The sequence below is a fragment of the Artemia franciscana genome, chromosome 2 (genome assembly GCF_032884065.1).
Source record: "Artemia franciscana chromosome 2, ASM3288406v1, whole genome shotgun sequence".
Classification (NCBI taxonomy): Eukaryota; Metazoa; Arthropoda; class Branchiopoda; order Anostraca; family Artemiidae; genus Artemia; species Artemia franciscana.
The window spans coordinates 12,499,454-12,522,934 of record NC_088864.1 but is presented as its reverse complement, the minus strand read 5'-3'; the positions used below and the strand labels follow the sequence as shown (position 1 = coordinate 12,522,934).

The window sequence follows — 23,481 nt, the reverse complement described above, 5'->3', positions numbered from 1 at the left end:
GGTAAGAAAAAAATAGATAGATTTAATTTTCCAGGGGAAAATTTTACCCACTGTTAGCATTCTAGCATTGACATTAACAATTTAAAATGACAAAAGTAAACATTAAAACTCTCAGAAGACATCACAATCACAAAAATAGTAAAAAGGAGAAATAACATACCTTAATAAGAGCAATCAATGGAGACACCACTAATGCTATTTTGCCTTCTTTTAAAACGGCCGGGAGCTGGTAGCAGAGGGATTTCCCAGATCCAGTGGGCATACTAACATACACATCATTTTTTCCTAAAAGAAGCCAAAGTGTGAAAAAAAAACTAATGATAATTACCACTATTTGAATTCGATTTTAAAGCCATGTGACACCAAGCACGTATACTTTTTTATAAGAAAGCTACGACAAAAGAAAATGGCTTATAACTTACCAAACAAAATTAAGAAGTGGCAAAAAAAAATACAAATTTGCTTATTTTTTTGTCAAAGTTAAATCTGAAACCTTACAAAGGCATTTAAGATTGAATTTTAGACTGAATGTGATTTCATCTAATTACAAAAGCAAAGGACATTATTTTTTTTTCTAGTCTTTTAGCTGAAAAAAAAATCAGCAGAAGGAAATCTATCCACAGTAAAAGGAAGGAGGAAGTCTCCTATATGTTGCCTCCTTCGAAAATATTGGCATTCTATGAATTTTACAGAAATTCTGAGAGTTTCCACACAAGGCACAGTGTTTTGAAGTCATATATATGTTAAAATCTTTCAGAAATATAAAAGACAAAAAAACGACCAGAGAAAACTGTCAAAATGAAGTTTGACATTTGACAAAGCTGATTGAATATCGATCATGACATTACTATTCTTGAAAGTTCTGACCTGGGTTAACTTTGTAGGGTATATTTGATCTTCCATTTGTACCAAATTTATGAACAGCAATTATTCAACTAATTAGCCACCTTACAGGTCAATTAAAGGTCACAGGTTGACAGAACATGTCAGTTGAACTTAAAGAGTGATATTGGCAAAAACAAATAATTGTTATTTTGGACTCAAATTTTCGTAAAATAAGTTTGTTTTTCGTTTATATAGTACAGGATCACTAATCCTTGAATTGACAAGACAAAAAACTTTTTTTCTCTCCTTGAATGGAGAAATTACACATAATATAGTGTGTGCAATCAACTATGTTTTGCAAGAAAATCTTTAAGGGCTACAGCTCATTCTTCACTTTAAATAATCTGTGAACAGTATTTGTTTAAAGTTTGCTGTTTACTTTTCGACAAGTAGCTATTGCGTAATTTATGTTTGTTGTTTTTCTTCATTTTATTAAAAACAAAGAGAAATCTATTAGACATTATCTATCTCTGAATAAAAATAAAATCCCCTATATTTACTATGACAAAACCTTACTCATACAAAAAGTTCAGAGCTTTTTAGAATTTCTGAAAGGCTAGTGAATATACTTCAATAATTTTGTACTTCTATCAAGGATTTCTAAAGATGTTGCAAAAACATTATGGCATTCCTCAGTTGATTTTTTTTAAGGCTAAAATTTAAGCAGCAGAAGCAAATACACTGCTTAAAACAAAATTACATAAGCATGGGCAGTAAAACTGCTGAAATGAGAGCTAAAAGTCAATCCTAGTTTTTCTCTATGAGATAACTCGAGTTTCTAGTTTCATGTTTCTTGTAATTTTTGGTATATGCATAAGCAATCACCCTAACAGAAGATAAAATATTAAAAAACAAACCTTGTGCAATGCAAATGACTGCTCTTTTCTGAAGGTCAGATTTGAATTCAGAATGGCCAAACTTCTCAAACAAAACGTCATGGATTCGTTCCATATCCCTACAATGGAATAAACCCAAATTAGTTAATTTATGCACCTCTACCACAATTCAACATTCGAATTGTGCATGGTTATTTTTGCTTCTTAGTTCTCCAGTTATTTTTATCCTATTGGTCTTAATTTAGCACTAAATTAATATAATTAAATTTAAATAAATTAATATTAATTAATTAGTATTAATACTATTAATTAATAGTATTATTAAAAATATTAATTAATAACAATTAATATTAATTAATGTTAATATTAATTAATTTACTAATTAATGAGCACTAAAAAAAATTGTTAAAGGTCCCAAACGAAAAAGCTTTCAACAACTTCTGATACTACTTTGGCTGAACCCCATCTTAGCTGCTTAGTTTGAAGCCAGGCTGTTTGGTTTGAAGATGATATTGCCATTTTTCTTGATAAATGTCTTTCAGAATGGATGGCAGGACTGTGGGGTCCGTGTTTTGGAGTCATAGTTTCGGCAAGTCTTTATTGAATGGAGTCAGAGTTTGAGTGACAGAGATAAAGTCAGATCCTTTCTAGTCAGAGTTATAGAAACATATAAAGGCTGGAGTCAAGTTGAATACTCTTAAATACAGCTAAAAGTCACAATAATAAATAAAATTAAAATTATAGGATAAAGATATAGGATAGTGGAAAAATATGGATATAGGATAAAGAATTATAGGATAATTATAGGATAGTGGAAAGGATTTACTTGCAGCATAGTGCAACAGTACTACTACAGAAACAATTAATTCAATTATTGTTCATTTTTATTTATGAAATACTGCCACCTTTCTTCTAACCACAGTACCAAGATAATTAAAACATAGACATTTTATCCTTTGGATCTATCTTATATCAAATCAAATATGCAAAGCATGATTTTCTGAAGCTTTTTTTTCTGGTTGTTTCAAAATTATCAAGTTTTGAAGGCAGTACCACATTTTTGAAAGTGTCACCATATTAAACCATCAAAATAAACAGGCAAAAATAATTAATTTAGATTCTTTCTTTCAATGTGTATACTATTCAGCTGTTGGGGAAATTATCCAAACCCTTGATTTGGCTTGTGTAAGTCCTTTTAAAACCTTTCAAGTGGTTGATGTCACAAAAATTGCAACATAAACTCATCAAACCTTTATAGAACCTCAAAGACTATGTGGATTTTATCATTAAAAATTGTCCCAAGATTTTGTCCAACATATTAACCAGCCAAAATCAGGGTTCTTATAAAGAAAAACTGAAAAGATTTGAAAAATTCTTTTCTTGACCAATAAAAAAGACTATGTCAAGTAGAAACTAACAGAAATTAGTCTTAAAAAACTTTTCAAAAGAGATTTTTCAAAGAAAAGTTAAGAACCTATATTAAACCTAAGATGGATAAAAATAGAGTCAAATAAAAGCTGCTATAAATCTCAATCAACAAAGAAATAAAACCTAAAAGGGTTTCATTTAGAAAAACCCAAAATAACTAACAAAGTGAAACTCCAAAAAGCAAAAACTACCAAAAACAGGAGTAGGACTTAAAAATGACCCCTGAATCACAAAGGTTATTTAATTAAAATAAATAGCTCTTTTGAAAGTACTAAAAAGCCTTTAGTGTAAAGAGCAAGGTATTGATGAGGGGGGCAAACCCTTCATATAAGTAATAATTTCTGTTCATTTTAAGTTTTTATGTTACTCCTCCCTTTCAGTTGAAAGGACTTGCTTTTTATTATTTAATTTTTGGTCTTGTTTTAAATAATGCTGGGAAATCCAGCAAGCTCTTCATGGAGAATTTCCTTCTCCCAATGAAAGATCCTCCCTTGTAAGCCTCTATCCCCTCACCAGAAAAAAATCCCCCTCAAAACATCTGTATACTTTACAATAGTCAATACTTGTAAACTGTGGGCAAAGTTCATAACTTGCAGTCTTTCCCCTGGGGACTGTAGGGGATTAAGTTGTCCTTAGACATAGTTTTTAGATTTTTTTGACTATGCTAAAACAAAATGGCTATCTCAAAATTTTGATCAGGTGACTTAGGGGAGAAAATGAGCATGGGAGAGGGTCTAGCTGTCCTCCAGTTTTTTGATCACATAACAAAGGAACTAGAAATTTTAATTTCCATTTGAATGAGCCCTCTGGCAATATTCTAGAACCACTGGGTGAACACAATCACCCCTGGAAGAAGAAACAAATAAATAATCACACATCCATGATCTTTCTTCTGGCAAAAAGGGTGTTTTCCCTTTTTTCAAAAATAAGGTAATTTCCTCTGGCTGGTGACTTTTGATGGGTGCAAATAAACTTGATAAAACTTGTATATTTGAAATCAGAATAAAAATTATATTCTTTTGATGTATCTATTGGCATCAAAATTCTTTTTTTTTAGAGTTTTTCATTACTATTGAGCTGGGTCACTCCTTACTTACAGTTTGTTACCACAAACTGTTTAACCAGAACATAATTTGCACTTTACTGAAACAGAATACATTTTAAATGTTTGATTAAAATGTCAATCAGGATTCATTTGCTTCTTTTCTATAATCTTGGCTATGACAGTGATTTATTTTCTTTTTCTTTTTATATTATGAGAAATAGAAACATACAGCTTAAAATGGAGATTGTTTTTAGTAAAGTACAAAATACATTCTGATCTTTAGAAAACATGGGGGTGTCATGCCCAACTTAATTTCTGCTTGTTTAAATTTTAATAATTGTTTTTAATAATCTTTGTTATGATGGAGACTTATTTTCTTTTTTTACATTATGAGAAAAAGAAACACACAGATTGAAATCAGGTTTGGTTTCTGTAAAATGTAAATTATGTTCTGGTCTTTGGAAGACATGGGGATTGTCAGCCCTACTCTTAGTTTCTGTATGTTTTGGGTTTAACTCTGTTATTGATGGTAATTTTTGTTTGTTTTGGCTTTCATATATTTGCTAATGGTGATTTATGGTAGTTTTATGTTTGGACAATTATTTGACTTTATTTCTGTTCATCTTTAGTTTAATGTAGCTCTTTACTTTTCTTTGAATAGGCCTATCTCTTTAGTGGAAAAAACTTTTTTAAGATAAATATAAGGAAAAGTCAAATCTGAATAAACAAAAACAAATTTAACAAGCAATCAAAGGGGAAAAAAGAAGCTACCTGAGCTTACTTATGTTTTTTTTCAAATAGCAAAACTTAACTGTTTTATTGTTCAACTGACAATCTTTACTAATGTGTGTTGCTACTACTAGAAACTCATTATAGTACCAAGTCAATTGATACATAGACAAGTCCTTGCCAATCAGGTAAAAGTGCAAGGAAAATTTACCTACCCTACTTAGTTTCCCCTCCTTTTTGGTATTGACAACTTTTATTCAGTAATTTCATCACAAGCTTCCTACCACTACAATAGTGAAATTAAAAATAAACATGTAATTAATTTAGAAGAGATCCTAACATGCCTAGCTATTGGATAACGTGTTGATAATTTAAAATACCCTACTTGATTATGCTGTTGCCAAGTCATACTTTATATGCCATTTTCCTTCGCCTAACTTCTCACTTGAAAGTTTTCTGGCATCTAAACAGCGCATCTTAACTTCAGCATTCCATTCTGTTTTGATAAGGATAAAGAAAAAAGATAGCATGGAATCAAGTAGCAAAAACTCGAAAAAGTATCGTCTGGTTTTAATTGATTTTTTCTTGTAAATTAACACAACCAAAACTTTTAATTGATTGCTTTTAGAAAATTTACTCCACAAAACAACTTTTTTTAAAGGAAAGTAGAGAGCTCTGTTAAACCAAACATGAGCAGAAATAAAGTCAAATAATCCTCCAAACATAAAACTACCACAAATAACCATCAACTGATAAATAGAACCCAAAACAAAGAAAACCATAGGCAGCCAAATAGCATAACCTAAGCAAAGAGTGATGTAGGCACAAAGTATTATTTATTTAATTTTTGTTTTTATTTCAACTATGGCACTAAGTAAAGAACACGTTGCCTTAGAAACTTATAAAAGGGCTAATTAGGTTAGAAATGGAAATTAATATTGCCCTATTCGATAGTCAAAAGTAATGGAAAGGCAAATAAACCCCCCACACTCCGCCTGTCATTTCCCCAAACACATCTAATAAAAATTTTGAGCCATTTTCTGCATTGATGAAAAGTCCAGTAAGTATATCTTTGACGATAACAACCCCCAATCACTCTCAGGGTAATTGTTATAAGTTATACCTAGGGGCGAAATAAGGCTTTATAGAAAGAGTTGTCTTATAATTGGACCAGTAATCAGAAATTATAGCACCCTTTTTAAGAGTCAAAGTGATTGGAGGGTAGTTATCCCACAGAAATGTCGCCAAAAGACATCTGATAAAAATTTGAGGTAGCCATTAGTTCCAAAACTAGTCCAAAGATCATATAAGAAAGCTTTTGAGGTGGGCATAACCCTCAGGGTCAGAGACAGGGGTTGTTATTTATTCATATTCCCCCTGGGGAATATGTAGTTCTTGTGGATGGACTGGTTATGTGAACTTTAGATGAGGCTCATTTTATTGGAAGTATATAGTTGTAGCTCTTTTCTATATAGAGTCAAAAGCATTGAAAGGTAACTATCCCCCCTGACATCCTTTTTCCCCCAAAATCTTCCAATCGAAATTGTGAGATAGACATTTTGATCGAAATAGCTGAAAGATAATATGTTCAGGGTGAACAAGGCCCCAGAGCAAGGGTTGTAAGCTATGTCCTGGTGTATAAAAGGTTTTATTGAATGGTTGGTCATTGTCCTTTTTAAGACGGTGCCAAGGACACCGGCAGAATATTTTCCAGGGGGGGGGGGCAGACACCAAATTAGCGACGGTTGTTTGAAAATAGGGAATATGTTCCATTATTTTTTTAGAAACAAGTTTATTCTGAATTCTTTTAGGAAAAAACTCTCAAACACAAAGAGCAATTGAACTTGCATGCAAAATGAAACAAAACACGAACAACAAGGATTCCTGGCAAAGGGATCACTTTATTCAATCAATAATATACTTTATTATTATGCATTTAATCTTAAGAGAAAACCAGATTGAAACTAAAATTACAGAAAAATTTATTGCTTTCGTAGATTACAACAGATGTAAAATTGTCTTTATTCAATTTTCTTCGCCTTTGAATAGTTTGCAGCAAGAGTAGAGATCCTCAAAAATCATCATGCCTGCATATATACCACGTTTTGATTTTATACCGGTCACGTAAAATGTACCTCTTTCATAACTTTACAATTCTCCCCCTCGAACTTAAGTCATTCATATATTCAGACATATAAACAATTACATAATAGCGAAAATTCCTTGTTCACCGATGACTTGTCCGAAATATGTCACACTTGTCACACAAAAACTGCATGTTGCTTTGTTTAACTTAACACCTTTTGCTCTGGCTCTCTCAAGTACAGCTTCTAATCGCTTATTGTGTTCCTCAAGGGTTGAACCAAAAACCAGGAGGTCATCAATTATCAAAGCAAACCCGTCTAACCCCTCGAGAACCTCTTCCATTCCTCTTTGGAAGTCATCCTGGGCAGAGATGATGCCAAACGGCATCCCTTTAAAACGGTATCTGCCAAAGATGGTATTGAATGTTGTTAAGTCTGCAGATTCATCATCCAAAACTAGTGACCAATACCCCGACCTTGCATCCAGTTTGCTGAAGTATTTTACCCCATGTATTTTGGATACTACGTCTTCCAGTGAGGGAATAGGGTAGAATGGTCTTCTGATTGATTTGTTCAAATCTAAGGGGTTGATGCAAATTTTTAGACTGCCATCCTTTTCTTCTACGGCGACCATTGAATTAACCCAGTCAGTTGGTTTAGAGACTTTTTTGATTATTCCCTGTTCTTCCATCCGTTTAAGTTCTGCTTCTAACTTTCCTCGAAGTGATGAGGGAATTCTTCTTGCTGGGTAGGCTGTAGGGACTGCATTGTCCTTCGGATATAGATGGCACTCTCCGCCAAATTTTCCCATTCCTTGTAAGACATCATTGTAGCTACTGATTATTTCATCCGTTTTTGTCCTATCGATTGCGTGCATGTCCTTACATGTGCTTTTCTCAGTTTTACTGGCATTCTGTTGAAGTCTGTACTTAGTGTATATAATACCCGGTGAGAGGTGAGCCAAGCGCCTTTTTTCAAGTGTGTGTTAAGTCACTGCCATATGAGGAGTTCTCTAGTTTTGTTTTGTGTCCATACAAAGTGAAGAGAAGCGAGCCTAGCGCTTTTTCTAGGAGAAGTTTTTCTCTAATTTTCGGGTCTCTTATGCCACTAACTATTTTGTCCTGAACCATTTCGTCAGCACTATCATAGTTACAAGCATTCACCAAATTTTTCAATTCTGTGATACATTTCTCTACACTCTCTCCTTCACACTGGTCACGTTTTTGGAATATGTATCGAGCAAATACACTGTTGTTTCTTTCACATTGTTTCTTTCTGCAGCAGTGAGTGGAAAGTTGTTGATCTAGAAAATGTTTTCTTTTCACTAAAAAGAAAGATTACAGTCTACAACCTCACAGCTAAATTACATTTTACGAAAAAACTCAGGGGAGTCTATCAGCAAAGTTTGCTGCGCCTTTTGGTCCGAGATACAAGGTGGTAGGTGCGAAAATGACATTGCAAGTACTTTGGCAGGTATTCTCGATAAAGTGTTTCAGACGTTTCCTGATATTAGGATGTTAATAACATGGTCAGATTCATGCGTTCCGCAAAATAGAAACTCCTTCATGAGCTACAGTATGAAGAACATCTTGTTTGAAAATCTACATCTTGAGAGAATTATTGTGAAATATTGCGAGCCAGGCCATTGTCTTATTCAAGCATGGATCCCTTCAGTTAGTTCAACATCCCCACAACAACCTCTGTTAGTTTCAACTTGACACACCAAAACTGTTCTAAAGATATTGCTTGCTGTGATTCAGATTACCTTTCCCGTTCAAAATTTCTTGGTAATTTCACCTTCATACAATTAGGTAGTAGTAGTAATAGTCACATAGTAGTATCGGTATTTCTAATAACAGTATTAATAGCAGTAGTTTTAGTAGCAGCGGTGGGATTAAAGTATTATTTTTTGTTTAGATGAAAATCCTTCTCACCAGGTCCTGGAAGTTTCAACTTAATACAATTAGCTATTGCTATGACATTGCTGATGTGCCCTTTTGGTAATCTGCATATTCATGTGCTTCTTGAAATTTTCATCTCTTGTATAGAAATTTTGTATAGAAACTACTTACAAGTAGCTTCTATACAAGTAATAGTTGAAATGCTGGTAGAAGCAGTTGTAGTAAATGCAGCGGTGATAGCAGTATTAGTAGTAGTGTGCACATATTAAATTTTGGTCGGATGGTATTCCCCTCTAAGCATTCTCTGAAAGTTCCCACTTAAGCTACCGAAGGAAATTGAAATACTAACCCTCATGCTAACCATACTTGTCAGCCGTGTCAAAAGAAATTCTCGCTGGAAGATGAGCCTTAAGCTTCTAAATGTAATTTTATATCGTTTACATGTTTTAACGAATTATGTGCTTCCACATTGAATTCTTCTATATGAATGTGTTAAAGGATTCGTTTTTTTTGTTTTCTTTATATTTCATGTTAACTAGCTGTTTTGAAAGTGGTTTATAAAATGTATTTTTGTCAATAACACAAAGGGTAAAAAATCTCTATTTTCGGATATCAAGATGAAGATTTTATAAACAAAATTAAGGACAAAACCTGGCTGAAAAATACACTTTTTTGGGTGCTCAGGGATTCATGGACCTAAACGTTGACAGTAGTGTTCCTACTGCATTCAAACGCAGACTCAGTGACTGAAATGACAACTAAGAACAAAATATACAGTTTGCTGCAGATACATACCTACACAAAATCAGATAAGGTTCCACTATTCTAAAAAACATTATGTGGTCTTTCTAGAAGCGATTTACTCGAAAAGACAAGATTGGAAGATTTGTGTATATAAGTGCAATCTTTTCTTTTTTACGCATATTAAGTAAAATTTTCCTGATTAAGTCAGACACTATGTTTTCAAAGCTTCTGGAAAAAAGACAACTTGCGACAAAACCGTTTTTATCCTGTATTTAGTCATTCTGTTTGTAGTTCCGCTTTCCTTTGTTTATACCGTGCTTTTGTTTCCCTAGTGGCTCAGAAATAAATCAGTATCATTGTCAGAGTATATTCAATTTAAAGCTTTTATGAAGACAAGACACAGTCAGATTTGTTTTTCGTGAAAAAAAGAAGCCAAAATAGGCTACAACTGTTTAACTTGTTTATGAATTCAGGAAAAGAACAAAAGGCGTAGCATAATTCTGTCCAACAAAGAATAATTTTGGGTTTAAGAAAGCGCAATCCTATCTAGCAACACTGTTTATAAGGAGAAATAAAAGGCCAAAACTAGAAAAATTTTGAAAGCTAAACCATTAAGAGGTATGTCTTCTACATCTTTTAAACTACTTTCTTTTGCAACGAATAGAATTTAGACAAAACTTCAAGCCTACAGCTGGTTATAGCCTATTATAGATTTGAGTAGGCTAGGCTAGAGAAAAGAAATAGCCTCAGACCAGGGTAAAATCCTTGATAAGGTGTTGTTCCGTGAAATTCCAGTTTAACAAAATTTTGCTATCTTGGAAAGGGGCTAGATTAGAAAACTGAAACTTTCAGTAATGAATCCAGGGCCAAATATATACTTTGAGAAGGTATTGCCAAACTTGGCCTAGGCTATATGTTAGTCCTCTTCTGATTTCTAAATCTTAGAAATCTGCTTAATTCACAGGTCATGCCTATTGAGGTCTTGATAAATCAATATTTTACCTTTAGTTTAGTTATCAGTTTCTTTTCTCTGGTTTTAGTTATGAAAATATAATTGGCCTTCCTGTTATTTGAATAGAATTTTAAGCCATACTATATATATTGTATATGGTATTTTTCTAAATTTAGGAAATACAGGTCCATTTGCAATTTTTGAAACCAGGCTAAAAAAGTATATAAGGATATAGCCTACTTTAGCCTGTAGACACATCCCTGAAAGTTTCAATTCCTTAGCCCAACAACTTTCAAAGATAGCAAGAAGTCAATTGACTAGAATTTTACCATTTTTTAAGAATTTAATTGCTAACAAGGAAAGAGGTTAGGTTTGGAACATGAAACTTTCAGAGTTGGATCTACAGACAAAATGTCCAGGGAAGATATTTTGAAGAACTTACTCCTACCCTTTCTCTCAATAGAGGGCAGTGACCTTTAACAATTTTTGTAGGCCTTTCTTTGTTTTAAATAAAGTATAACAAAACAGTCTTTAGCTTCACAATTTTGCCAATCCCAATTGCATGTTTAGGATTTTATACTTATTTTGATACATGCCATCAAATCATATTTCCATGATTGAAAAGGCAACTAAAAAAAAATAATTAGACATCTTCACAGCTTAAAACCCTGAGAAATTAAATCACCAATCTATGCCTATCGAATACAAAAATAACAAACACATAATTTTTTGTTTTTTAAGGAGTATTTCGACTCATATACTTAGTTTGAAGCACATAATTACATGCATCTTTATTCGAATTACTTACGATGAATAGAAGAGAAAATGCTAACAAAGAGCTCTAAACTGACAGGACTAGCCATTATAAACATTCACCAAAATATTGAAGTAGACATCAACCTTGTAATGAATAGATATGGCGGTTGTGGAAATACAGAAATAGACTTTTCTTATTAAATTGAGATTTCTGTAACTTAGGAAAATATGTAGAACTTAAAAGGTTTTAAGATACACTACATTGATATGAAAAGTAAAATTCTGATTAGTAAATTTTTGAGATTTTGTCAAAGTTGACACTTTTTATTAAAATACTATTTTAGAAACAGTGATTAGTTAGTGCTTTATTGCCTATACTTAAAACCCCTGTTTTAAATGTCATTTATGTATTTCTATATCTTCATTCTGTTTTTCTTGTTATACCCCCAAAAGAAATAGTATTTAATGTTCAATATATATTTTATGGCACTATATATGGCACTTGTGACAAGGTTGAAAGAGCCAAGAGCGCATATGGTGTGAGCTCTAGTAAAATTCTAAGAATTAATAGATTGATTTAAAAGGAAAATCAGAGGCCTAATGCTGATCGGGATTTAGAATAAGAGCCCTGAGTCACAAGGTCCTTCTAAATGTCAAAATTCTTTTAGGTCTGGTCACTCATTTGTAAGTTAAATATACCTCATTTTTTTATAATTTTCCTCTCCCTTCAGCCCCCCAGATGGTCGAATCGGGGAAAACGTCTTTATCAAGTCAATTTGTGCAGCTCCCTTACACGCCTACCAATTTTCATTTTCCTAGCAAGTCCAGAAGCACCAAACTCGCCAAAGCACTGAACCTCACCCCCTAACTTCCCTGAAGAGAGCGGATCCAGTCCGATTACGTCAATCACATATCTACAACATTTGCTTATTCTACCCATCAAGTGTCATCCTGATCTCTCTCCACTCTGAGCGTTTTCCAAGATTTCCGGTTTCCCCTTCCAACTCCCCCCCAATGTCAGCAGATCTGGTCGAGACTTGAAATAAGAGCTCTAAGACATGAATTCCTTCCTAATATCAAATTTCATTAAGATCCGGTCACCCGTTCTTAAGTTAAAAATACCTCAATTTTTCTAATTTTTCCAAATTAACAACCCGCAGCTCCCCCAAAGAGAATGGATTCGTTCCAATTAAGTAAATCAGGTATCTATAACTTGTGCTTATTCTTCCCATCAAGTTTCATCCCGATTTCTCTGCTTTAAGCGTTTTCCAAGATTTCCAATTTCCAAGATTTCTGTTTCCCCCCTCCAACCCTCTATATCCCCGGATCCGATTCGAATTGAAAATGAAGCATCTCTGTCATGAGATTCCTTGTAAGATACCTCAATTTGCATGGTTTCCAAGAATTCCGGTTTCCTCCTCCAACTCCCTCCAATGTCGGATCTGGTCGGAATTTGAAATAATTTCTAAAGCACAAGATCCTTCTAAGTATCAAATTTCATTAAGATCTGATCACCAATTAGTAAGTAACAAATACCTAATTTTTTCCATTTTTTCCAAATTACCCCCCCCCCCCCCCAACTCCACCATAGAGTGTGGATCTGGTCTGGTTATGTCAGTCATGTATCTTGGACTTATGGTTATTCTTCCCACCAACCTTCATCCTGATCTCTGCTTTAAGCATTTTCCAAGATTTCTGGTCCCCCCTCCCCCAATGATACTGGATCCAGTCGGGATTTAAAATAAGATATCTGAATTACGAGGTCCTTCTAAATATGAAATTTCATTAAGATACGATCACTCCTTCATAAGTTAAAAATACCTCATTTTTCTAATTTTTCAGAATTAACCCATCCCCCAACTTCCACAAAGAGAGCAGATCCATTCTGGTTATGTCAATCACGTATCTAGGACTTGTGCTTATTTTTCCCACCAAGTTTCATCCCAATCCCTCAACTTTAAGTGTTTTCCAATATTTTAGGTTCCCCCCAACTCCCCCCCCCCCAATGTCACTGGATCCGGTCCGGATTTAAAAATATGAGCTCTGAGACACAATATCATTCCAAACATCAAATTTCATTAAGGTCCGATCACCCGTTCTTAAGTTAAAAATGCTTCATTTTTCTATTTTCTCCGAATTAACCGGCGCCTCCCCCCCCCCAGATGGTCGTCCCTTAAAGTAGCTCATTTTTTCTGATTTCTCAGAATTAACCCTTCCCCTTCCCCAACTCCCCCAAAGAGAGTAGATTCGTTCTGGTTATGTCGGTTACGTATCTAGGACTTGGACTGATTTTTTCCACTAATTTTCATCCCAATCCCTTCACTCTAAGTGTTTTCCAAGATTTTAAGGTCCCCCCAACTCCCCCAGTGTCACCGGATCTGGTCGGGATTTAAAATCAGAGCTCTGAGACAAGATATCCTTCCAAACATCAAATTTCATTAAGATTTGATCACCCGTTTGTAAGTTAAAAATACTTCATTTTTTCTCTTTTCTCCGAATTAACCAGCCCCTCACTCCCCCCAGATGGTCTAATCAGGGAAACGACTATTTCTAATTTAATCTTGTCTGGTCCCTGATATCCATGCCAAATTTCATTGTCCTAGCTTATCTGGAAGTGCCTAAAGTAGCAAAACCGGGAAAGACCAACAGAATTTGCCATCGCAATATGTCAGTTGATTAATACCAAGTGCCATAAAAATAGCGAATGGATATGTCTAGTTAATTTTGTAAGAGAATAACATCTTATCAAGATGAAAATACCAATATTATTGCCAAGGCGTGATATACTTTTGGGGAGAGGTCAAACGCCGCGAAAAAGCAGGATATAGGTACGTCAAGCAGAAAGTGTTGTTAGACAGTCAAGTTTTAGATGAGTGTAAGTCAAGTGCTAGTCTTAAGAGGATTTTGGAGCAATATAGACTTGTCTCTAAGCCTGCTTTTATGCGTGTTTCAATACTTAATTTGTAGAAGTACATTTACCGGACAATTTGTATGTAAGTACTGAAATAAAGTCATTGTTTTGTAAATCATCTTTGCTTATGTATTCAGACACCAGGTATCAATCCCTTGGTCTTAGGAACGCTCTTAAGACCCATCCACTTCTAAGATGATTCACTTGCCGAAAATAGTGGCTATTATCAGTAGTATACCTCTACCTTAATGTTTCAATCGTTTAACTCCTGTAACATCACATCCTTTAAATTGATCCCCCCCGTAATATTTAGTACGGCCTTATTTATATTGATAACCCACCCCCCTCCCCGAAATAATTCCTTTTCTTTATTAATATCATCAAACAGTTCGGGGTAACGAACTGTAGTAAGGAGTGACCCGGCTCAATAGTAACCAAAACTCTAAAAATGGAATTTTGATACCAATGGCTACATCAAAAGCATCGCATTTTAATGCTGATTTTAAATATATAAAGTTTCATCAAGTTTAGTCTTACCCATCAAAAGTTGTGAGCCTGAGAAAATTTGCCTCATTTTAGAAAATAGGGGAAACAACCACCAAAACCACGAAAATCACACCATCAGATTCAGTGTATCAGAGAACCCTATTGTAGAAGTTTCAAGCTCCTATCTACAAAAATGTGGAATTTTGTATTTTTTGCCAGAAGGCAAATCACGGATGCGTGTTTATTTTTTTGTTCGTTTTTTCCCCCCAGGGGCGATCGTATCGATCCAGTGGTCCTAGAATGTTTCGAGAGGGGTCATTCTAACGGAAATGAAAAGTTCTAGTGCCCTATTTAAGTGACCAAAAAAATGGAGGGCAAATAGGTCCCCTCCCACGCTAGTTATTTTTCCAAAGTCAACGGATCAAAATTCTGAGATAGTCATTTTATTCAGCGTAGTCGAAAAACCTTATAACTATGCCTTTGGGGACGACTTACTCCGCCACAGTCCCCGTGGGAGGGGCTACAAGTTACAAACTTTGACCAGTGCTTACATATAGTAATGGGTATTGGGAAGTGTAGGCTACAGACGTTTTCAGGGGGATTTTGTGGTTGGGGGGAGGGTTTAAGAAGAGGGGGTATGTTGGAGGAACTTTCCATCGAGGAATTTGTCATGTGGGAATAAAATTTCCAGGAAGGGAGCGCAGGATTTTCAAACATTATATAAAAAAATCGAAAAAATAAATATGAAAAAGTTTTTTCAACTGGAAGTAAGGAGCAGCATTTAAACTTAAAACGAACAGAAGTTATTACGTATATGAGGGGCTCACCTCCTCCTAATACCTCGCTCTTTACGCTAAACTATTTTTAGTAATTTCAACTTTTTATTCTAGGGCTTTTGTGATTCAGGGGTCATTCTTTATGAATTGGGACAAAATTTAAGCTTCAATGTAAAGAGCAAGATACTGACAAGCGGGGTGAATTCCGTCATGTATGTGATAAAAACATGAGAATACAAAAGTTCGTTACGTAAGCTAATTTATAAATTCCTCATATCTTTTACTAATAAAAACATTCGTAAAAAAATAAAAGTTCTACTTGCCTTTTAAGTAACCAAAAAATTGGAGGGAATCTAGGCTTCCTCCACCGCTCCTTTTTTCTCAAAATTATTCGATCAAAACTATGAGAAAGCTATTTAGCCAAAAACAAAAAAACATGCAAATTTCTTTTTAATTATTCCTCTGCAGAGAGCCAAAATCAAAACATGCATTGATTCAAAAACGTCCAGAAATTAAATTAAAAAAACAAGTTTTTTTTAACTGAAATTAAGGAACGACATTAAAACTTAAAACGAACAGAAATTACTTCGTATATGAAAGGGGTTGCTTCTTCATAAACGCCCCGCTCTTTGCGCTAAAGTTTTTTACTCCTTTAAAAAGTAGAGTCGAGAGTCAAACTTTAGCGTAAAGAGCGGAGCGTTGATGGGGAAGCATCCCCTTTCATATACGAAGTAATTTCTGTTCGTTTTAAGTTTTAATGTCGCTCCTTACTTTCAGTTAAAAAAACTGGTTTTTTATATAATAGTTACCAAGCGATTACATAAAGTTAAGCAACATGCTAAATGGTTTGACCTCTTCAAATTGTCAAAAAGAGTGCATGACCCCAAAAGACGGTTCAAGATCAATCTTGTTTCGACAATAAAAAGCTTAAATCACTCGCTATAGCGGTAAGAAGTACAAAGGCAAAAAAACACTCAGAAAATATTATATTTTTTATAGATGGTGAACAGCTTTTTTTTTATGGCGGGACGGCTTTTATAACTTACTATTTTTGTATCAATATTTTTATACCATTTCAATTTCAACGGATTTATTAGAACTTTAACCATACCAGATTTTAGATTAAATTACGACCGTTTTCACTTTTTACCTACGACACATAATTATCGAGGTTCCCTTTAAATTGCAGGTATGTTTTTGTTCGCAATCGAAGTAACCTATTATGCGCCCCCCCCTAAAGAAAATCCTGGATCCACCCCTGGCAAGTCACGGGGATTTTTCTTTTCCGGGATATGTTTGCGAGCGAAGAGAATGGACAACCATGGAGTGGGGCGGTCTATGCCTTTTGATTAATGAAGGTACCCAATAATTGGGTTAGGGATCACCTTACAATATGGCTCGTAGGTAGGATCGGAATCCTCTTCATCGAAAGAAAAAATGAATGGTAAAAAATTTATAAAGTAATTTTATAAAATTCCAAAAAAAATTGGAATATCAGTAAAATGGAAAACTCAGAAACTTCATTTCCAAAAAGAATTTCATGAAAATTAAGGGAATATAAAAAATACACTGGAAACATGGAATACATGGACAGCTGAATTTCTGTGTGGTTATTTTGCAAATGAAGGATAAAGACTTTGCGATCAAGAGCGGGCTAGCCTACGCACATCTGCGAGTTTCGGATCTGTATTTGAAAGGCAGTCTGGAAGTGTGATATCCTTTGAATTTGTAAGATATTCGAAACGGGAAGTGACACAATTCCTGGCTAGGGTGAAGTCGAGTTCTAGCTGAGTGGATGAGTTTTCGCTGAAACTCATAAAAGCCGCAAAAACGAGTGTCTTACCTGTCTTGACGCACCTCATCAACCTTTCTCTGGATCGTGGAGTCTTCCTGGAAGCAGTAAAGATTGCAAGAGAGTTTCCTCATCATAAAGAAGGGAAAAAAGATGACCCATCGAATCGAAGACCTATATCAATTCTCCCATTTCTTTCTAAGTTATATGAGAAAGTGGTACATGCCCAGTTAAGCTATTGAAAAGAATAAAATTCTAATTGAAAACCAATTTGGGTTCGGATAAGGGCAATCTACGGATATTGCAGTTCTGAAATTGCTTGATTGGATTAATGATGCGTTTGAAGCTGGTCTCATACCCGCAGCTGTGTTTTTGGATATGAGAAAAGTATTCTTTACGGTGGACCACTCAGAGCTTATTCAAGCTCTTGACTCGATTGGGATGAAGGGTTCAAGTCTGGAATAGTTTTCGTCATATCTACACAATCGGTATCAGATAGTACAGAATGAATCATTTTTATCTTCAAAAAAGAAAATAGAGTGGGGGGTCCCTCAAGGGTCAATCCTGGGACCCCTCCTTTTCATCATTTTTATTGATCGAATGAAGCATTACCTGTTGGAGGCTGGTGTCATCCTGTTTGCAGATGACGCTTTGCTCTTTCTAGTTGCGTCTTCGCTAGATGTTTTGTATAATACAATTCCTAATGCAGTCTCTGAATTTCTAAGTTTTTCTCAACAAAATTTGTTAACCATAAACTTTTCTAAAAAATTTTTCGTGATGTTATCTAGACTTTAATCGTGTTGGAAATGATCAAATCTCGGTTCAAGGAAACATGATAAAAAGAGTAGCAACAACAAAGTATTTGGGGTTTTTAATTGATGAAAACCTGTCGGGGAAAAACCATTCAAAATTAAAAATTGAAAAATTTAGCACAGGTCTTGAAGTGATGCGAACAATTAAAAATCTAGTCCCAAAAGAGATTCTAAAAATGATTTATTTTTCTATATATTTGTCCATATATTAGCTACGGATTCTCTATATGGGCAAGTGATTTTGTAACATGTTTCAAAAGAGTACAAAAACTTCAGAATAGAGCTGTAAATTTTTTTCGGAATTTTACGATTCTAATGAGGTTCCTGCTCATGATCTTTTTAAAAAGAATAAGTTCATGGATGTATCCCAAACTCAGGATTACCAAGTCGTGATTTTCTCGTACAAATATTTGAATCACCTGCTCATCCCTGCTTTTGAAAATCTTTTTACTTTTAATAGAGACCGTCATGATCTTAATACAAGAAAAGCTGATAACTTAACTCATGAGCTTAGGAGTGCCACTCGGGCATGTTTTGTGATTCAGCATTGTGGTCCCCATGTTTGGAATGTATTACCCGAGTGTGTGAAAAATGCGCCTAGTCTTCCGGCCTTCAAGTCACAGACAAAGAAGTCTTATCTTGTTAATGACTTTGATGTGAAGCCCGCTCTAGGTTTTCATTCTATTCAAGGCATTTCCCTGATTTTTTGCTGTTAATTTTTTTCTGCCTTCTTCATGTCTTTTCCTCTTTCTCTTTTTTCTTTTCTTCCTTCATCAATTGAGTTTCTTTTGTGTTGAGTAGCGTGATAAGAATGGGGTTTTAATTAGCTGTAGGTGGTAACCTCGCTTGCCCTTCCGAGCTTATTGCCTTTCTTGGCAGGCGAATGACGGATAGTGTTTTTTTCTTTTTTTTTTAATAAATGTATATGTCATATTTCATTCTGGAAACTTTGATTCACCTAATTCAACTAGTTTCCAAGTAGCAAGAAATCCCTAATTTAGAGTTTTACCTGAATTTCAGCACCGAAAATGAAAGCTAGATTATGACCTGTTTGTCTTTCTTTTTTCCCTTTTTTGCTTTGCAGTAGATGTACAGAACAGCGATCCTCCTGAAGGAAATATCCAAATAAAATAAAAGTAGTACCTTTGCATTCCTTAAAGCCAGATGCTGCAGGGAGTACAAGTCAATTTACTAAAAGTATCGAGGCACGTTCGACAGTTAACTAGTCTTTTTTAAGCTGACGGAAGTAATAATGAACTTCTATTCAGTAAAATTATAGTGACTGTGCAGTGTAATTTGAAGTTCGCCGAAGTAACACCCCTTATGCCTATTATTACATCCCTTATTACCCCTTATACAATTCGTCACTATATTAGAAAATCAACATTCATCGCATACTTAGGTCCAGTTATTGAATCTTTAATCAAGAGGCATTTGAGGTTTTGAAACTGCACCTTAAAATTTAATAAAACACAAAAAGATGACTACCTGGAATTAATGAGGAATGCATCTTGAATATATGCTAAATTTCTTGACAGTTTTATTGGTCAGTTGACAACATTGTATGACCTGTGGAAAAACATTGATGTGACTATTTACCTTGATAAAATGCTGTTGGTTAATCTCCTAGAACACGAGCATACCTTCATTCTGTCTGCAATCTCGAAATCCATTAAAATGGTCTGTTTGTCTCGCGACTACATTTATTAGCGGAAGGTCTTTCAGGTAAAAAAAAGCAACAAATTATTTTCTAATATCTGCTTATTCACCTCGAAGATAATTCTATATGGTTGTCTGTAGTCAAAAAGCATTGGTAAGAGAGGTTTGACGAAGGATTGCTTACGAGTATAAAGAGGGAAAGTTTTTAGTAGGTGTTGATGAGGAATGAGTGGTTCTTCTATTTGGTGTATAATTTTTGTTTATGTCAATTTTGTTTGTGTTATTTAGATTTTTTTTTTCATTTTGTATTGCTGCTACTCTAGGGCTCTTTAGCGTAAAGAGCGGGGCGTTGATGAGGAAGCAGCCCTTTCATATGCGAAGTAATTTCTGTTCGTTTTAAGTTTTAATGTCGCTCCTTACTTCCCGTTAAAAAAAATTTGTATTTTTTGTTTAATTTCTGAACGTTTTTGAATCAATGCATCTTTTGATTTTGGCTCTCCGCAGAAGAATAATTAAAACGAAATTTGCATAATTATTTTTTTGGCTAATTGGCTTTCTTGTAGTTTTGATCGAGTTGAGAAAAAAGGAGCAGGGGAGGAGGCCTAGTTGCCCTCCGATTTTTTGGTTACTTAAAAAGGCAACTAGAACTTAAAATTTTTTACGAATGTTTATTAGGAAAAGATATACGTAACTTACAAATTAGCTTCGTAATGAACTTCCGTATTCTCATGGTTTTAATACGTATATGAAGGGATTCACTCCCGCGTCAGTACCTCGCTCTTTACACTAAAGCTTAAATCTTGTCCCAATTTCTTAAGAATTACCCCTGAATCACAAAAGCCGTAGAATAAATAGTTTAAATTACTAAAAATGCTTTAGTGTAAAAGTGAGGTATTAGGAGGAGGTGAGACCATCATAGACGTAATAATTTCTGTTCGTTTAAGTTTTAATGGTTCTCCTTACTTTCAGTTGAAAAAGCTTTTTCATATTTATTTTTTCATTTTTTTTAAATAATGCTAGAAAATCCTGCTCTCCCTTCATGAAACTTTTCTTCCCCCATGACAAATTCCTCCAAGGAAAGCTCCCCCAAAATATTCCCCCCTTCTCACCCCCCCCCCCCTTAACCTTAAAAATCCCCCTGAAAACGTCTGTACTCTTCCAAATAACCATTACTATATGTAAGCACTGGTCAAAGTTTGTAATTTTGGCCCCTCCCACGGGGACTGTGGGGGCGTAAGTCGTCCCCAAAGACATAGTTATAAGGCTTTTTGACTACGCTGAATAAATGACTATTTCAGAATTTTTATCCGGTGACTTTGGGAAAATAATTAGCGTGGGAGGGGACCTAGGTGCCCTCCAATTTTTTTGGTCACTTAAAAAGGACACTAGAACTTTTCATTTCCGTTAGAATCAGCCCTCTCGCAAGATTCTCGGACCACTGGGTCGGTACGATCACCCCTCGAAAAAAACAAACAAAAAAAACAACAAAAAACAAATAAACATGCATCCGTGATCTGCCTTCTGGCAAAAATACTAAGTTCGTTACCACGAACTGTTTGATATGTGTACAATTTTCAGCACGCTAATAGGAGTAAAAATGGATAAGAAGTGCAATGTCAAAGGACCGTGTCAGTGGACTATGCCACTTATCTATCCTTGAATAAGAAGTGCATATTGAAAAAGTGGTTAATTTATTTGCCATGAAACCTCACATTTTGAAATTTTGTTGAATTTTATTTTATTTTATATGTAAAAAATAAGTATCTCCATTTGTACATCTGCCTTTTGTTTGTCGGTGTATTCAAGTGTCAATATCGTGATATTTAAATGGACAAAATCGTCACAGTCCTGTCTTCAATTTGTTACCCTTCTCAAGATCCGGTTAAAAGGGACAGATGCTTGAACTTCAATAATTTTTGCTTTGATCCATGACTGCTTTACCCACAGTACATCCCAAAGTGGCTAAACGGTTTGGATTTGCGCCATTTTGGCACTCTTCTAGGCGGTTGCGCATTGAATTTTCAAATCAGCGCATTTTTTCGGGGGTGGGGGGTTGGGGGGGGGTAATTTGACTATTATTTCAGCGAACTTTAAACCAGACATCTGGTAACACTGGGACATCCTTGAATTTTATGCACTGAACTTGCGGAACAGGAATTGGATTTAATTTTTTCCTTTCATTGGTTCTAGAGTTAAAATCACTAGTTAATGACGTAGACATTGATACTCAACTCGTTGACGAACTACTTTTTTGGTTTTTTGTAACCATATTCTATCCTAAAATTTATTTAGGGGGTAAGTAATTTTTTTCATTATCTGCGGGTGCCCTTGTTTAGCTGTATTGAAATACTATGGTCATTCTTTTTTTCAACCATGCTAATTGCTTGTCATTTATAACGTGAATCTATTCTTTAATGTTTTAAATTTAGTTGCAGATTTGATCAAATCAATGTGTGAAATTACAAAAATGTTTTAGTAATGAACCATACAAGAAATTTGATTTCTGTATTTAAAAAAAAAGAACAACAAACTCAATGACCGAATTTTGTATTTGCTATGTTTGCGGAACTTTACTACCTCAGTTTTGCTCTCACTTTTTCAATACTTTTTCATCGTTTTAATTATCCTTCTTTTTTAGATAGGAAAATGACGTCAAGATACGTACATAACAACGACCCTGTTGTAATGCCAAATATCGTATGCCCGTATGATCCGGTTCATGTTTTGTATGAAGACCGTTTCCAGCGCCATGTCGTAAAGTGTGCAGTGGTAACCAATAACTATTTTACTTTCACTTATTGATAAGAGAAATTTATAATTTGTGACTTTATAGTAGACTTGCGGTGCTCATAGATCTAATCCTCTAGAGGGGAGGGACAAAAATTTACTTAGGAGGAAGCCATTTCAGCCTCCCTCCAGGACTGCACAAAATGTAAAACTTTTATGTCATTTGTTCTATTAAGGCTACTTTAACCTTTAGTTTAAGTTAAACTTTAAATAAGAAACACAAAAACTAGAAAAAAATATGTAGAAGAATATATGAAATCATTAGGAAAATCATGAAAATCCAATTTTTTTCTTTTGTAGGGGGGGGGGGACAAAGACTCTGCAGAAATGCATGTTTCTGTTGGAAATGCTACTTCTGTAGGATTTTTATTTACGTAGCATATATTGTTTGTGCAATCACTTCGATTGGATAGTCATCACGTGGTATGACGGACTCATTGATTGAATGAATTAGCTTAGCTCTCTGTTTTCTACAATGTTGAGTTTTTTGTCGACATCGACTAAAACGACAAAAGAAAATGAATTTCTTTCGCATGAGTGAAAAATTCTATGCTTAGGGCTAAGAACAGTGCAATTTGAGTAAAAGAGTTTATGGTAATGAACAGCAAGTAAGGTGTGAAATAGATTCCTAATAAGTGAAACTCTAAGAATTGAAGTGTTGGTTCCAATATCTAGTCTACATTGTTACGATTAGCTTTGTACGGCGATTTCAACTATATACAATTCATTAAGCTTAAAATTGCCCATCAAAAGTTACAAGCCTGAAAATATTCATTCGATTTTAGAGAAAGAGAGAAAACCCCACAAGAAAGTAAGTGATTTTGTCGAAAATTACACCCTCAAATTCAGCACATCGAAGGTCCCGTTGTAGCCATTTCAAGGGTAGAATTCAGTCGTA

The 23,481-nt window shown here is 34.7% G+C and overlaps 2 protein-coding genes across 3 annotated transcripts in view; one reads left to right on the top strand and one right to left on the bottom strand.

Moving 5' to 3' along the window:
• LOC136037389 (ATP-dependent DNA helicase Q5-like) overlaps window positions 1–5,297 on the bottom strand; it is a 94,855-nt gene extending 89,558 nt beyond the window's left edge. The window contains exons 1-3 of the mRNA XM_065720129.1: window positions 5,268–5,297; window positions 1,743–1,840; window positions 161–285 (exon numbers count right to left, since the gene is read on the bottom strand). Coding sequence (XP_065576201.1) covers window positions 161–285; window positions 1,743–1,836 — 219 coding nt within the window. The 5' untranslated portion in view covers window positions 1,837–1,840; window positions 5,268–5,297. The remainder of the gene's footprint in view (window positions 1–160; window positions 286–1,742; window positions 1,841–5,267) is intronic.
• Window positions 5,298–10,166: 4,869 nt separating this feature from the next.
• Window positions 10,167–23,481, top strand: part of LOC136037375 (gametocyte-specific factor 1-like) — a 47,731-nt gene continuing 34,416 nt past the window's right edge. For both annotated transcript variants that reach the window (XM_065720108.1, XM_065720115.1), the window contains exons 1-2: window positions 10,167–10,270; window positions 22,435–22,565. In XM_065720108.1, coding sequence (XP_065576180.1) covers window positions 22,443–22,565 — 123 coding nt within the window. In that variant the 5' untranslated portion in view covers window positions 10,167–10,270; window positions 22,435–22,442. The remainder of the gene's footprint in view (window positions 10,271–22,434; window positions 22,566–23,481) is intronic.